This window comes from Myotis davidii, unplaced genomic scaffold (assembly GCF_000327345.1).
Source record: "Myotis davidii unplaced genomic scaffold, ASM32734v1 scaffold157, whole genome shotgun sequence".
Classification (NCBI taxonomy): domain Eukaryota; kingdom Metazoa; phylum Chordata; class Mammalia; order Chiroptera; family Vespertilionidae; genus Myotis; species Myotis davidii.
In genome coordinates, this window is record NW_006288722.1 from 215,793 (window position 1) to 232,701 (window position 16,909).

The 16,909-nt window shown below is 42.2% G+C and overlaps 1 protein-coding gene across 1 annotated transcript; it reads left to right on the forward strand.

Moving 5' to 3' along the window:
* Positions 1 to 12,407: 12,407 nt before the first annotated feature.
* LOC102775234 (ATP synthase subunit epsilon, mitochondrial-like) lies at positions 12,408 to 12,660 on the forward strand. Its single transcript, XM_006760877.2, has one exon. It carries the CDS (start codon positions 12,408 to 12,410, stop codon positions 12,630 to 12,632), a length of 225 nt encoding a protein of 74 aa, XP_006760940.1. The 3' UTR covers positions 12,633 to 12,660.
* The last annotated feature ends 4,249 nt before the right edge of the window (positions 12,661 to 16,909 follow it).

Here is a 16,909-nt window from a genome sequence, read left to right on the forward strand (position 1 = left end):
AAAATATATATAGAAAACCGTGAGAGTCCATTTTGTATACATTTACTAACGTATATGTACACACACAAGATCCATATGAGACCATACTACAAGCATTTTTGGGGGGGCCTAGCTTTTCCCCCCCTCAGTTAACAAATGGCGTGGAGAACTTTACCTGTCAACACATGTGTGTCTGAAAATTGTGGTAAAAGTGCCCATCTCTCCCTGACCGGTTTGGCTCAGTGGATAGAGAGTCAGCCGGCAGACTCAGGGGTCCCAGGTTCGATTCCGGTCAAGGGAATGTACGTTGGTTGCTGGCACATCCCCAGTGGGGAGTGTGCAGGAGGCAGCTGATCGATGTTTCTCTCTCATCGGTGTTTCTGACTCTCTGCCCCTCTCCCTTCCTCTCTGTAAAAAATCAATAATATATATATATTTTTTAAGTGCCCATCTCTATTTGAGGTTAGTGATAGACCTCTGTCTGAAACCCAGACTTTCTGAGTCCTTGTTCAGAGATAATTCCATTTTACATAAAAATTTGTCTTAGGCTGAGCTCCCCCAAAAAGCAGAGCCTGAAACAAGACTAGATGCGAATAGTTTATTGTGGAATGCAATCCCAAGGGGCAAAAGTATGGCTCAGTTGTTAGTATTGAGCCACTTTGAGAGACTGGAACATTGTTCCACTTGGGACCTTCGGTGGAGCCGTGTACAGTGTGATTCAAAAAAGCAGAAAAGAGAATATTTATTCGCTCTCTCCAACTCTCAATGGTCAAAAGTTGCCCCTTAAGTGTTAATTCCCTTACTCTTCCAGGTTTACACAAGTGTCAGAAAACGGTAGATGTCCTACAAGGTTGCATCAAAAAAAGGCCCTAAGCAAAAGGCAAAAGATAGAAGCCATAGCTGGGAGCAAGTACTGTCGGGTAACACTTGCAAGCTGCCGGTTCCACAGTAATAGCTGAAGTAAAAAGATGGATGGAGAGCATGTGAGGCAGGTAAGATGTGACCTTTCACTCATCCACTCATCGATAAGATCATTCACTCATTCAAACAAAAAAATATTTATTGAGGAACCTGTATGTTCAGAGGTAGTTCTAGGCATTGGATATCTATAGTTATAAACCAAGCCTCCCAAGAATTTCCAGTTATTATCAGACTGAAAATATATTTCATACTCGACATCTCCCTCTTCCCTGCCCCCATAACTGTAGAGAACTATCAGTGTATTCATGTTATTCATTCAGTATCGATCTACCTATCTATCCTTCCTTTGTATTCCTTTCACCACCATTCCAGTGTAGGCCTTGATTTTTTTTCTGATTTGGACTCTCAATAACAGTTTCTAATGTCAATGGCATACCTTACATATTTGACAACTGAAACATATCATTTTTAAAGCTCTTCTACTCCATAACAAAAAAATTATTTTCAGTACTAATAATGATATGAAACAAGAACTGCAAAGAGTAAAAATCGTTTTATTGAACCCAGCTAAAGCTGGCTCTCAGCTCCAGTGACAGCCATAGAAGGTAAATAAATCCCAGAATAAAAAAAGAAAGATAAAAAAGGAGAGGTTGGAAGCTTCAGTCACCCACCAGCCTAAAAACGGCCCTAAGCCCCTCACCCAGACTGGCCAGGCACCCCAGTGAGGACCCCCACCCTGATCCAGGACACCCTCAGGACAAACCAGCCGGCCCTCACCCATGCACCAGGCCTCTATCCTATATAGTAAAAGGGTAATATGCCTCCCAGCACTAGGATGTCCAACTGCAGCTTAGGACTGCTCCCCGCTGGCAAGCGGGCATCCCCCAAGGGCTGCCGGGCTGCCAGAGGGATGTCTGATTGCCAGCTTAGGCCCGATCTCCCAGGGAGCAGGCCTAAGCCAGCCAGTGGTCATCCCTGAGGGGTCCCAGACTGTGAAAGGGCACAGGCCGGGCTGAGGGACCCCCTACCCCCGAATGCACAAATTTTTGTGCACTGGGCCTCTAGTTTCATAATAAATTCCAAAAATTGCAATTATCTTTGTTTCTCCAAGATTAAAGCTAATAGCTTTCCATTGTCTCCTTTGTTGGAAAAAAAAAAACTTAAACACAAATAAACACTACGAGTTTTTTATATAATGTTTTAATTTTGATGACTGGATAACAAATCACTCCCAAAACTTTGTGGTTTCAAAACACAATGATCATTTACTATCTTTCATGGTTTCTATGAGTAAGAAATTCAGGCAGGGTACAGTGAGGAAGGCTCTTATCTGCTCCCCAGTATATGGTGGGGGACTTGAAGGCTGGGAGCTAGAATCACCATCTGTCTAGCTGTTGATGTTGACTTTTGACTAAGATATTAGTTAGAGCAATTGGCTGTACCACCTACATGTGGCTTGGGCTTCCTTACAACATGGCAAGCATGAGAGAGAGCACTGCAGGTAGGAACTACATCCTTTTTATGATGTGTATTTCATTGGTGAAGGCAGTCACAAGCCCCTGGCCAGAATTAAGGGGTGGGAACATAGACCTCACCTCCAGATGGAAAGAGTAGCAGTTACACTGTAAAAGAGCATGTAGAACAGTATAAACACACATATGTGGCCAACACCCCTCCCACATTTATCCTCCCCCATAGACCCTCAAGTATCATGACACCAAGCTCAGGCACAAGGGACCAGATCTTGTGACCTAGTTCCTGAACCTGAAGCCTGAGCAAATGCTGTGTAAAAAATCACCCCCAAAGTTAGTGGCTCCTTCCAGGTACATATTTTATGATTGAGAGATAAGACATAAGTATATGAAAGGTTATATACTAATAAAAGAGTTTAACAAAAACCAATAATTCTGAAGATATAACAAAGCAATTCTATCAATAAGAGATGTTTGGTTGGAAGCAACAGAAACTGACTCCATATAAGTTAAGCAAAAGAGGGCCATATTGAAAGATGAGATCACAGAACTAACAGAAAAGGAGAATGAGGCTTCAGGAAGGATGCAAACCAGTGGTTCTGGGGAACTAGCCCTCAGAACCTGAGGCACAGTATCTTCATGGTGCTGGATGTTTTCAGTTCCCGGTCTGTACCAAGTCCTTCCTGTTTCCAGGACTCCACAGATGCTGTTCCTTCTCTCTTTACACACAACCCTCTTTGTCTAACTAACTTTTATTCATCTCTAGATCTCAGCTACAATCCCATAGCATTCTCATAGCATTCATAACACTGTGAATACATACATAATACATTATGTATGTATTTATTTAATGTCTGTGTACCTTTACTAGAGTGTACAGTTCTCTGAGAGGGGCTTTGTCTTTTTTTTTCTACGAAAGTCTCTTACTTTTTAAGTTTTATCTATTTAACAAACATTTGTAGAAATAAATGAAGACCAATTAAATGAGACAGGCAAAAGCTATTTATTCAGAGCTTGTTACAGCAATGGAGCTGTAACAAGTCACCATCACTTGCATCTTGGCAGAGACTCAAAGTCAGGTAAAAGAATGGGAAAGCTGTATAGTGAAAGAAAAAAAAAGGAAAGCATTGGGTATGTTGATTGGATAGGGAAGCTGTAGGTGGACTGAGTGGAAGCAGGGTGCCTATGTGACTGGGTAAGGGTGCACTATTAGGCTTTCTCCAATTGGTCCTAAGTTGAAAGTGGGGACAGAAAGTAGGAAAGTTTTCACATATTAATCAAGATCTGGCTTTGGGGAGACTGTTACAGGCCTTACTATATAGCTTCCTGGGCTGGTTGCTGAAGACAGTGGTCTGACTTCCTACAAGTCTGTCTTACAGACAGTAGACTAGCTTCCTGGGCTGACTGGTATAAACAATGGGTTGGTTTCCCAGGCTAGTTGCTGCAGATTATGGGTCAGAGTTCTATTGTTATATATGGCCTGGCCATTGTCCATTGTCTATCCAATCTCTCACATTTAACAAAAATCTATTATGTACCATACACCATGCTAAGCTCTGGGATACAGAGATTGATAGAAGACAATGGTTGACTAATTGAACAGTTGGTAGGAGATAGTGTTTAAACAACTAGGGGCACCCATTAGAATTAGGCTTGGCTGTGTATGACATAAAAACCTTAAACCTATAGTTTAAGTGAAATAGAAGTTTACTTCTCTCTCATGCAAAGGCTCTGCAGGTAGGCAGTCAAGGTCTGGAATGGCAGTTCCACAACCTTCAGGCTCCCAAGCTCCTTCTAGCTTGCTGTTCCACCATCCTTAGCATTCCACTTCATGGAAAATGGCTGCTCAAGGACCAGCCATCACACCCATATTTAAACCAAGAACAACAAAATAAGAGAAGAACACATGCCCTCCCCCCCCCACCCCATTTATATTTACTTCCAAGTGGCCAAAACTTAGTCATATGGCCATATATAGCTGTAAGGGAGGCTGGGAAGTGAATTTCTTCCAAGTGCACATATGTGAAGCTAAAAATGTCAGGTTTTATTACTAAGGAAGATGGGAAGAAAGGTCATGGGGTCGATTAGAAGCCTCTGCCAACTAGAGAAATGGGATTTGGAGATTATCCATAAATCCAATTACTCATATTGTCCTTTCCTCTAATATAGAATACTCTTGAATTACCATGTAATTATTCTCACTATGTTTTGCAGAGTAAAATCAAGTTCTTTACATACTTAAGAAGTCGATTTATGCGCTTTATGGCTATCCTATTTTAAGGATGCCATCTAGGATGTTGTCTACAGCAACTATTCAGAGTCTTCAGTGTAACCAGAGACACTTTCTCTCTGCTCTCAGGAAGAACTATGCTTCTCCTGAATCATTAGGCAAAGGGCAAAACCAAAGAGACATTTAAAATTGCAGATACTGAGGCATTTTTGTAGGCTAAACATTTGCAATATATGTTGTAGACCTTTATTGCAATCAATTTGGTTCCAGGTAAAATTAGGTCTCATCTTTTTTGATGAATTCATGATCCAGTTAAATTCATGATCATATACATTCAATTTTTTTATGAGAGAGAGGGGAGGGGGGAGAGATATTTGTTGTTCCACTTATTTATGCATTCAATTTGTTGATTTTTATATGTGTCCTGAACCCAAAACCTTGCCATATTGGATGATACTCTAACCAACTGAGTACCCAGCCAGGTACATTCAATTTCATAATCACATATAATTCCCTCGATTTTGCCTTAGTAAATTCCTACAGCTCCTTCTGGGTAGCATTCCTATTTACTTTGACACGTTGTTGCTTCTCATTCTCTGGTCCATCCTGGGCAGAGGATGAGTGCAGGGGGGTGAGTGTAGAGGGGATGGGGCATAGCAAAGCAGAGTCCCACTGTCCCCTCTGCAAGAAGGAAACAGTGAATTGCTTCAAAGGAGACTATGGGATTGGATTTTCCCAAGACTTCTAGTTCTTTTTTTTTAATGTATTTTATTAATATTTTACAGAGAGAAAGGGGGAGGGATAGAGAGTTAGAAACATCGATGATAGAGAAACATTGATCAGCTGCCTCCTGCACACCTCCTACTGGGGATGTGCCCACAACTAAGGTACATGCCCTTGACCAGAATCGAACCTGGGACCTCTCTGTCCGCAGGCCGACGCTCTATCCACTGAGCCAAACCGGTTAGAGCTCTAGTTCTTTTTTTATGTCCATATTTGGATTGCCAAGTTCCTGATATTTTTCCAAATCATTATTCTTTCCTTCACTGCAGAGTCCTGGTGAGGTTATAAACTCATCTGCAGTTCAATGATGTGCAAGATCAGTTTCAGCGTTTAGTTTATATCTGACATCTACGAGAGAAAGTTGCATGAAGCAGTGCTGTATTTTCTTCCGGGCTTCAAGGTGGATATTCTGTGTTCTAAGTTCTTTGTTCTCCTATCTGTAACTATCCAATGGCATTGAAAGCAAACTTCCAACCCTAAAATTTCATACTGCTCATCATTAACTTTTTCTATAGGAATTGTTACCTGGTCCCTCAGAAACTCACATAATTTGCCTTGCTATAATGTGGAAGTAATGTGAAAATTTATTTTGCATGATCTTTATTCATATCCAATTGTGCATGCCCACATATTCTCTAAGGTTTTGCTGCATACAATCCTACCTATCGATTAGTGAAATGGCTTATTGAACAATTATTTAATTCACCATCAAGGCGATACATATTGAGGTTAAGGTCTCTTTATACTTTGACCTAGTGACTAATAAATGGTATTGTTTATCTATTACCAGAATCCATAGTTCTAAGAAATAAGATGTGGTAGACAGAATAATGATCCCCAATTATTAGGTAAGAGTCTGCAGAGAACTTTCAGCAGTCTTGTGATACTGGGGAAACAAAAATTGGAGTTAAAGACCTGTAAAGAAGGAGGGCCTTGATAAATTCCCCCAGGATTTCAGTCAGAGCCCCTGAAGAATTTTACCCTAGGACTATCGCTGTATCAGTCAGGGCTTAATCAAGCAGATACCACACACGAATCTGAACTGGTAAAGTTTAATATAAAGAAGTATCTACACTAATAAAAGAGAAACATGCAAATTGGTGTCACTCTGCCACACCCACCAGATAATCAGAGCGACTATGCAAACTAACCCAACAAAGATGGCAATTAATTTGCATATGCAGGCAAGGAGCAAAGACTGAAGGCTCTGGCTGGAGTGAAGACTGAAGACTGAATGAAGACTGAAGACTGAAAACTGAAAACTGAAGAGGCTTGGCTTCTCCGCTGCAGCCAGACTAAAGGCCTGGGTCCCAGGTGCCGGAGGAAAACCGGTGCCAGCAACCAGGGGAAGGAAGGCCTATTGCACAAATCTTCGTGCAACGGGCTTCTAGTTAACTATAACAGGGCACTGAATTCCTGAGAGATTGGCTAGTAAGAAGAAAAGAGAATTCTAAAGAAAGGGGGAATAGCAGATACGAAAAAAAAGCTCGCCCTCCTAGAACTGAAATAAAATATCCAAGGAAGACCACCCATCCTGCCCCAAACTTTCTCCCAGGGCTGAGATCCAGACTTAGTTTAAGAGGACCTGGCTCACTAGCTGGTGTGAGGAGTTGCTGAGATGCCCAAGAAGATGCCAGGGGAAGTCATTCATGGGGAGGTGCCTCATCATTTGCAGTTCGCTGAGAAGCTACCCAAGGAGGTGACAGGCGAAGCTGTTGGCTGTCGAGCACTGCTGACTGCCATGCACTAAAGAAGTGGTTCATGCCACTGGAGCCTGGCCAAAGGAACGTCAGAACTAGGGAGAGACCTCTTCCTCCTCCAGTGCTTCTCCAGCACCCTCTACTGACAATGCTTAACATTGTGCCAGCTGGCAAAAGAAAAATATTTACAGAATTCAGCTCCTGTATTGTAAAGCAGGAAGTGAAGGGTGGGGCTAGGACTAGGGTTAATTGATAATTGGCACAAAGGACAATCTGGAAATAGATCAGCCTACACTAAGACTGAAACTCAGCTTCAAATCAACTCAACCCCACATTGGATTAAAGTGATTTTCCCCTCTTTTAATTGCCTGCCAGAAATTAAAGTGAATTATCTTTGAAGAAATCTAGTATTATTCAGACACAACTATCTCTACAATTTTTTAGACAAAATAACTGTCATTCAGTCAGAAATTATCAGATGCCTCAGGAGATATCATCAAATTGCTGAAAACCAAGAGAGAAAAAAAATACTCAGTAGTAACAGACCCACAGCTGATCCAAATATTGGACTTATAAGACATGGATTTTGAAACAACTGCAATTAATAAGTTTGAGAAAGTAGATGGTAAGATGGAAAATTTCAGCAGAGAAATGAAATCTATAAAAATAATTAAATGTAAAATCTAGAACTGAAAAAAATCCTATAAATAATAGATTTGTCTTTATTTCCCACTTTTCATAAGAGTTCATCCATACCCAAGCCCCCCTTATTTTTTCCCACTCAGGAAACTGTTTTACTTAATAATTGTTATTCTCTTTTAAGTGTCTATTATGTGACAGAAATTGTAATACATATATCATATACTTCTCTCCACCCACTAACCTTTTTAAGTAGATATTAATTAGTTCCCCATTGTATATACAGTATATGGACATTGACACAGAGATTAAGGAATTTTCCCAAAAACAAACAGCTGAAATGTTGAAACTGAAATCCCAGCCGAGGCCTATCAATCTGACTCCAAACCTGCATTATTGCCACTAAACTACACATTACCTCTCTCTTCCCTGCTTGTCTGAGCATATAGAAACTATTTCCTTCCTATCTCTTCTGTGTAACTCAGTGTCTTAACTTATTTCCTATTTCCTGTTTTCTTTTCATAAGAAGATATTCTTAATTCTGAGCAAGGCTAATCTTTCTACCTCCTGAAACTGTGCTTACCCACTATTCAGGGTCCTCACTCCCTCTCTTAGGCCTGTAACTTTCCCCTCTCTACTGCTACTCCCTCTTCTCCACAGTCTCAAGTCATCCATCCTAAAGAAAGAGAAAAAGATTTTTAAAATCCCTTGATCCTTTTCCTTGCTTAACCTAACATTCATTTTGTTTTCCTTCCCTTCACTACCAAACTTCTCAATGGTAATTTCTGCAGATCGCACACACTCATTAACTCACTCAAAATGAAACACAGAACTCCTCTCTCAACAGTCACCATCGTCTCTTTTTTACTTTCAAACCCCACAAGCTGTGTGAGTCTTCTCTTATTTACTACCTTAGCAGATAACTATGGTCACATCCTGAGTTCAGCCACAGCTGTAGTGGACAGTTCTGTGTGAGCTCATACTCACCTTGCACTGCCAATATCATACTATAGGTCTGCACCTTAACCTTCACATCCTGCTTCAGGTCTGTATTAGTCACAGTTCTCCAGAAAAACAAAACCAATAGGATTTGTGTGTGTGTGTGTATAATGTGGATATACACACACACACACACACACACACACACAAAAACAAGGATTTGTGTGTGTGTGTGTATAATGTGGATATACACACACACACACACACACACACACATGTGTATGTATATATACATATACATATATATACATATATATATACATGTATATATATATATATATTGAGAGAGAGAGAGAGATTTATTATAAGGAATTGGATCACACAACTATGGAGGATGCCAAGTCTATAATCTTCATTGTGAGCCGGCAGGCTCAAGACTGAGGAGAGCCAGTGGTGCGGTTTCAGTCCAAAGGCAAGCAGGCTGGAGACCCAAGAGAACTGATGGTACAGATGAAGTCTGAAGGCAGTCTGCTGGATAATTCTTCAACTAACTACATAAGGCCCACCTACATTAGGAAGGCTGCTTTACTCAAAGTTCACCAACGTAAATGTTAATCTCATCCAAACATACCCTCCCAGTTGATAAATAAAATGAACCGTTATAAAGTCCTTCTCCCATGCAATGGGACTTGCACATCACCCCTCTCCTAGCCCACTCTGGTGCAATCATAGCCAGGAGGTGCAGGCAGTTCGTATCCAGGTACAATCATCAATTAATGAGTACAGACATTGGCAGATGGATATTCCAGACTCCCGTTTTTCATGTGGACAATTCTGGGAGGCATTCTCTAACTTTGGAAGTTCTAGTGGAATGAAGCCTGCATTGCCTACCACCACAATCTCAATAAAACACCCTTTTATTGACTTTTCCCCTTCCCTACCTCATTTTCTGTGATTCCTCACTCCTGCTTCCTGGGATCACTCTCCAAAAAACTACCTGTGCCCAATCCATGCTCTGGCTCTTCTTTTGGGGAAACTCAAACTTAATGCCCTCTCAGTAGCAGCTGACTCTGAGGATTCTCTCCTGATTCTGCCCCTGCCTCCCTGACCTCTGTTTCTCTCAGTAATGTCTCTTCTGTTGGCCTGACCTTCACAATGCGGGGTTCTCTGTCCTCTACCTTCTTCCTTTCTCCCTCCATAGACTCTCCTGGTTGATGCCATTAATTTCAGCCCAGTGCTTGCCACTCTTCTTGCTCTAGTCGCAGGCTTCCTCCTGCCTTCTGGGGATCCCTTGAGGCTGCAGCACTGGGCTCTCACACAAATGTGCCCACATCCTAACAGAATCCATTCCCACACAACATATGTGCCCTTTCTATGTTCCACATCTCCGTTCATGGTATTATTCCCTCAATGTCCCAGAATAGAAACTTCTAATATTCCTTATCTCTCATCCCCCAAATCCTTTATTAATGCCTCTGAAATATCTCCAGTCTGTGTTCCATCCTCTCCATCCCCACTGTCATAAACTGTGTTCAGGGCTTCATTATCTTTCTTAAATTTCTCTGTGGTCTCCTGTTTTCTCTGCCTCCAGATCTCCCCAACTCAATCCATGCTCCAAGCAGACACTGGCTTGGTCTTCCTAAATCACAAATCTGACCATGCTGCAACACAGATCAGAACCTTTCCACAGCCTCCAATATTAAAACAAAGCAAAACCCTTTAAACCTTTGCCAGAGAAGGCACATCTTTCGGTGAGGCTAGCGGTCACTTAAACATCCTTCATGCTTTGAGCTACCTGTCTACCTCCACACCAAAGCTTCAGGTGTGGAAGGCACCCTCTTCCATCCAAAAACTGGCCTAAGCTACACAAATTCCCCATCTGTAGTTCCTTTATCAAATGTGAGTCAATCTAACACTTTCAAAATAAATTTCTATAAAAACCAAGAGAGCCCTAGCCGATTTGGCTCAATGGATAGAGTGTTGGCCTGTGAACTGAAGGGTCCCAGGTTCAATTCTGGTCAAGAGCGCATGGCGTGGTTGTGGGCTTGATCCCCAGTAGGGGTGTGCAGGAGGCAGCTGATTAATGATTCTCTCTCATCATTGATGTTTCTATCTCTCTCTCCTTCTCCTTTCCTTTGAAATCAATAAAAAAATATTTTTTTTAAAAAAAAGAGGAAAAAGGTCATAAAAAATCCAAGAGGTACACACACACATCCCTTAATCAGAGATGTCTGAACCTTAAATTTGAGTAGATCTATTTTTAAATAAAACTAACAGATATAGCCCCGGCTGGTTTGGCTCATTGGTTAGAGCATCGGTTTGCAGACTGAAGGGTCCCAGGTTAGATTCTAGTCAAGGGCACATGCCTGGTTGCAGGCTCGATCCCCAGTAGGGGGTGTTCAGGAGGCAGCCAATCAATTATTCTCTCTCATCATTGATGTTTCTATCTCTCTCTTCCTTCCTCTCTGAAATCAATAAAAATATATATTTTTAAAAACTAACATAAGAATGTAAAAATCTTTATCTAAAACTTTTAGAAGAAAACAAGAAAAAAATAATTGTGACCTTAGATTTGCAAAGATCTCTTATAGATGACACCAAAAACACAGCCCACCAAAGAGAAAAACAAATATATAAGAAAAATTAAAACTCAATAATAAGAAAACAAACGATTCAATAAAATATGGAACAGACACTTATCTAAGAAGATATGTGGATGGCAAGTAAACACATGAAAAGAGGCTCAATGTCATTAGTCATCATGGAAATGGAAATTAAAACCACAATGTGATGCCTGTCAGAACAGCTAGCATTGGGCATATCAGCACTGGAAAGGATAGAGAAGAGCTGGAACTCTCACATTGCTGGTGGGAATATAAGATTGTACAACCACTTGGGAAATCATTTTAACAGTTTCTTCAAAAGTTAGATTTATATCTACCATATGATTGAGCCATTCTACTCTTAGATATTTTTCCAAGAGAATTGAAAGCATATGCTCATACAAAGACTTGTACATTAATATTCATCGGGCCTTTATGTGTAATAGCCAAAAATTATTGTCCATGAACAGGTGAATGGATGAAGAAATTGTGGTAAAATGGAATACTACCCCACAATCCCACAATAAAAAAGAATGAACTATTGATACACACAACAATGTAAGTGAACCTCAAAAAAATTACATTGAGTGAAAGAGATCAGACAATAAAGAATACATACTATGTGATTTCATTTATATAAAACAGAAAAGACAACCAATCTAAACTGATACTAAGCAAATTAGTAGTTGCCAAGACAGGGGGGATGGCATAGAAAGGCAGAAGGGACGAATTGGAAAGGGGCACAAGGAAACTGTTGGGTGTGATAAATATGTTCACTATCTTAATTGTGGTGATGGTATCATGGGCATATACATATGTCAAAACTCATCCCATTGTTCACCTTAAATATGTGCAGTATATTGAAAGTAAACTTCATTGATTTTTTTAGAGAGAGTGGAAGGGACAGAGGGAAAGAAACGTTGATGTGAGAGAGACACATCAATTGGATGACTCCGGCACGTGCTATAACCTGGGCCAGAGATCGAATCTGCAACCAAGGTACCTGCCTTTGACTGGAATCAAACTTGTGACCCTTCAGTTCATGGGCTGATGCTGTAGCCAATGAGCAAAACCAGCTAGATCTCAACTCTACTTCAATGACATTATTAAAATATTTAATTAAAAATACTAATAGTCTTACATGACTCAAAATCCTTCCCGGGTCACCACTGAGCTGACTTTGATGCATCCTCGTGATTGGGTCCAACATCATGGTGGCTATTGGCAACAGGCTGGACTCAGCTACATCCCATACTCCCAGATCTCTGCAAAAGCAGTGAGAGACGCACGGAAAACAGAATTCAAAGCAAATGCCAAGAAGACTTCTGGCAGCAGCATAAAAGTTGTGAAAGTGAATAAGGAATAATCTACCCTGAGCAAAGTTTGAAATGCTACATTTTCAGTTAAGATGTGTGAACACATGTTATAGCAGATAGAAAACGGCCCAAGTGTCCATCGGTGGATGGGGGTGGTAGAGAAGTTGAGCAAAAGAGAAGAGAAAAAAAAAACTCATGGAAATGAACAACAGTGTGGTGATTGTGGGGGTGGGGATGTAGAGGGAGTTGGAGGAGAATATGAGGGCATAAACGGTGATGGATGGAAACTTGACTTGAGACTTGAGGTGGTGAACACACATAGGGTGTAGAGATGAAATGTTGTGGAATTGTGCACCTGAAACCCGTCTTATTTTATTAACCAGTGTCACCCCAATACATTCAAAAAAGGGGAGAAAATTGCAAACTCTCCAAAAGCCACAACAGACTTCTGGTTATTTAAAAAGAAAGAATGGAAGGACAGAAGGAAGGACAGAAGGAAGGAAGGAAAGGAGATATAATGATATTACTTCATGGGGGGAGGGGAATACCTGTCTTGTTCATAGATTGACAATGCCAATAAATTGAAGTACTAGTATAGTAAAAAAGAAAAGAAAAGAAAACAAGTCTTGCTTTCAGATCATTTTAAAGAACCCCACTCATAAAGGGAAGTGCCTGAAAGAACATAAATCTGGGTTTAAAACCCTGTTCTGCCACGAAGTTATTTATGGCCTTGGCCAGAGCTGGTTACTGACTGCTCACAGCCTCTTCAGTTCCTTCATCCATAAAACAGGGCGAATAATAATCTGCCTCACCGGTTTGTCGTTAAAATTTGAGTGAGATACCAGATGAGAGCGTGCCTAGCCCACCCTAGATGGCAGAGGACATTATGCCCCATCTCTGAGGTAGTCAGACTCCTTTCGATCCCCTTCCTTTCCCCTCCTTTCCTCTTTCCTTCCAGATAGGGAGGGGTCCTAGTCACCAAGATATTCAGAAGAGGAACAATGAGGAGGAAACAGGGCAGAGGGCTTGGATTGTGTTCCCCTGAACACAGTGCCTGAGACCAGAACTTGAGACTTCCTGGAGGGTGGCCCCAAGGATGAGGAGGGAGGGGGCAGAAAATGCAACTCAGGGGCCCGGATGGTGTGGCTCAGGGGTGCAAGCTTCCATCTATGAACCAAGAGGTAACCGGTTCAATTCCAATCAGGATTTCTATCTCTTTGTTCTTCTCCCTTCTACTCTCTCTAAAATCAATAAAAACATATTTTTAAAAAGAAAAGAAAATGTAAATCAGGGAAGGAGAAATGCCAATAAAAAGGTACAAGAGCTCGCCACTGATGTGGAGCGCAGCCCAGCCAGAGCCCCTCCGCAGATCTGTAGAATACACCTTAGAATTGACCCTCTGAAGATCCGGAGGCTGGGACGCTGACCTGCGTCCGTGTCCAACCTGGGAGGATTACACTCAGAGCATTAACTCTCCTCTCTTGTTGCCACAGCTCTGTCAACTGAGGGAGAAAAACAGAGACAAGGCCTCTGCCTGGGGCACTGGCAGGGTTGTGGGGACCATCCACCACACCTGCAATTCAAGTCAAAGGTGGCCTGAGGACATGTGGCCTGGGGCACCAAAAGCAGCTGCCTCGGGCCCAAAACCCACGCCTGGGTTAACAATGCAAGTGTCTCAGTCCTGGTGAGCAACTCTGTGCCAAGCAGACAACCTCCAGTACCTTCAGTGGAAGAAGCTACAGACCCAGGATTATAGCCCTCTCTCCTCAAGACCACAGCAGGGATGTGACTGACTCCCTCAACCGTTCCCTCAGAACCAGCATCTGGGAGAGAGGAGAGAGAATACCTGAGGGAGTTAGTCATTAAAGGGGAGGAAGGGCGAGGCTGGGAATTTACCAAGAGAAGGAAATGCTAGCTATTTCACTGAGCAGCAGTTAAAACATTTGTCTCTGCTCTACAAATAAGCTGAGAGTTAGAAATGTTGCTCAGATTAGAAACACCATTATGGTTATTGTATTAACGCCTATCACTTATCAAGCATGTAATATGTGCCTGGAAATGTGCTGTGTTCTTTCAAGCCTCATTTCATTTCATCCTCACGGCAACCCAATCCAATAGGTATTACAATTAACTGAAGCTCAGAGTGATTGAGTAAATTGCTGAATGTCCAACAGCTAGTAACTTGTAGAGCCAGAATTCAATCCCAGGTAGCCTGACCTAAGAGCCTGTGCTTTGACCATTAGGTTGTCCAGCTAGGGAAGCAATTTGAAGCAGTGGCCTGGAGGAGAGGGGCTGGGAGAGCACATTAACTAGGCATAGAAAATGAAGACAGGAGTCCCCATGAAGGGGGTGGAAGGTGCACAACGATCATCGTATGTGTGTGGACATATTATTTACAGCTGCTCAAAACCTTTTTAGTCCCATGGTGCAAAGATAGAATAAAAATAAGTTACCTTTCCCAGCCTCCCTTGCTCTGCGTGCGTAGACAGCAAGTTAGGTGCTGCCACGGGAGCACGGCTTCAAAATGCGCTCTGTGAAGAAACAGATGACAAGCAGGGATTCCATTTTGTTGGGGCAGGTGTCCCTAGGGGCACCGTGCTTCCTTGTGAAAGCACCAGTCTCTCAGCTTTGCTACAGAAAAACAAGTCAAAAGGGCTTTAGCCCTGCTTGGAATGCTAAAGGAGAAGAGCACACCCTGGACACGGGAGGGGGCTCCCAACAAGGAACCCCGAGGGCAGAGAGAAGCAGGAGCCACCCCAGGTGGGATCCTAACGGTTCTGACCCAATTCCAATGGACGTGTGTGTGGTGGCGGAGGGGTCCCCACAACATCAAGAAGTTCTCTGACACCAGCCGGGTGTCCCCCAATTCCACTCAATTCTGACCCTATCTACCTGGCGGTTGCATCAGATCCCACAGGTTCAGGGCTCAGTCCTACAAGACTGACACCCCTCTTCAGACCCAATCAGAAGTCCAGATTGTCACCTGCGCTTCTGACCAACTGACTATAGATTGGAGGTTCCCACAACTTCCACCTTGGGTCCGATTAATTTTTGAAAGCGGCTCACAGAACTCAGAGAAACATTTACTTACTAAATTACCGGTTTATTATAAAAGGAAACAACTCAGGAGTAGCCAGATGGAGAGATGCATAGGGCAAGGTATGTGGGAGAGGGCTTGGAGCTCCCAGGCTCTCTTCAGGCACCAGCCTCCCAGGACCTCCACTTGTTCATCCACCTGGAAGCTCTCTGAGTTCCGTCCTTTGGGGGTTTTATGGAAGCTTCATACAGGGGCGTGGCTGAATCATTGGTCATTGGCAATGGATTCCAACTGCAGCCCCTCTGCCCGCCTTGGAGCCCGTGAGACTGAAAGTTCCCACTCTCCAAACACCAGGTTGCTTCCCCTGGCAACCAGCCTGGTTCTTAAGTTTACCTAAGGGTTTTCCCCAAAGTCACTTCATTATCTTAAAAAAGGCACCTTTTCCCACTTTCTTCAGAGGAAATTCCAAGGGTTTTAGGAGGTCTGTTGCCAGGAACGGGATCAAAGACAAATATATATATTTCTTATTATAAATCGAAATATCACAGACCCCTTTCGAAGTGGAACAGTCTCTTCAAACTCCTCTGCTCAGACCCTAGGGTTTGTTTGTTTGACTTTTCCAAGTTTGGTGCAGCCCAGTCTCAGTTCATTTGCTCATAGTTGCACCCGTCCTTCTCTGGTCAAGGTTTGTTTTTCCGCAGCTGGGAGCAGAGATAAGGGTTTCCCTGATGAGTAGAGCAGACTTGTGCCAGGGGGAGGGTTCTGCACAGTCACAGTAAAAAAGGGTCTTATCACTTTAAGTTTGTCTTTCACATCCAGACAAAAGTGAGGTCTTTTTATTTCTTCATCTGCAAAACCTGACAATTGGTGCCCCCTCACAGGCTTGTGATGACATACTGTGAAAGTGCTTTGTGGACTATGAACTGTAAACAGACTAGCTTTTATCATTGTTGATGATTTGATGGTAATAATGACCCATGCAAGGGGGGGAGGGGCGGTAGCCCATTCAGCCAGTCCCAAAGCTCACAGTGTGAACTTGGCACCTTTTCTCTCCTCAGCTGTATCTTCTGCTTAATCAAGGATTGCAACTTTAATTTTAGTGGTTACATACTTTTTTTATATTTTATTTTTTTCCTAAATCTGTCTGGGCATTTTTTATAATCTCAGATTCCTTATTCAGTTTTTCTGCTCTATCTTTCATACTTTAAACATTTCACAATAACTTCTTTAGATTATCTGATTATTCCAAACACTGAAGTCCTTAAAGGTCTAAACCTGTTCATTATTGTT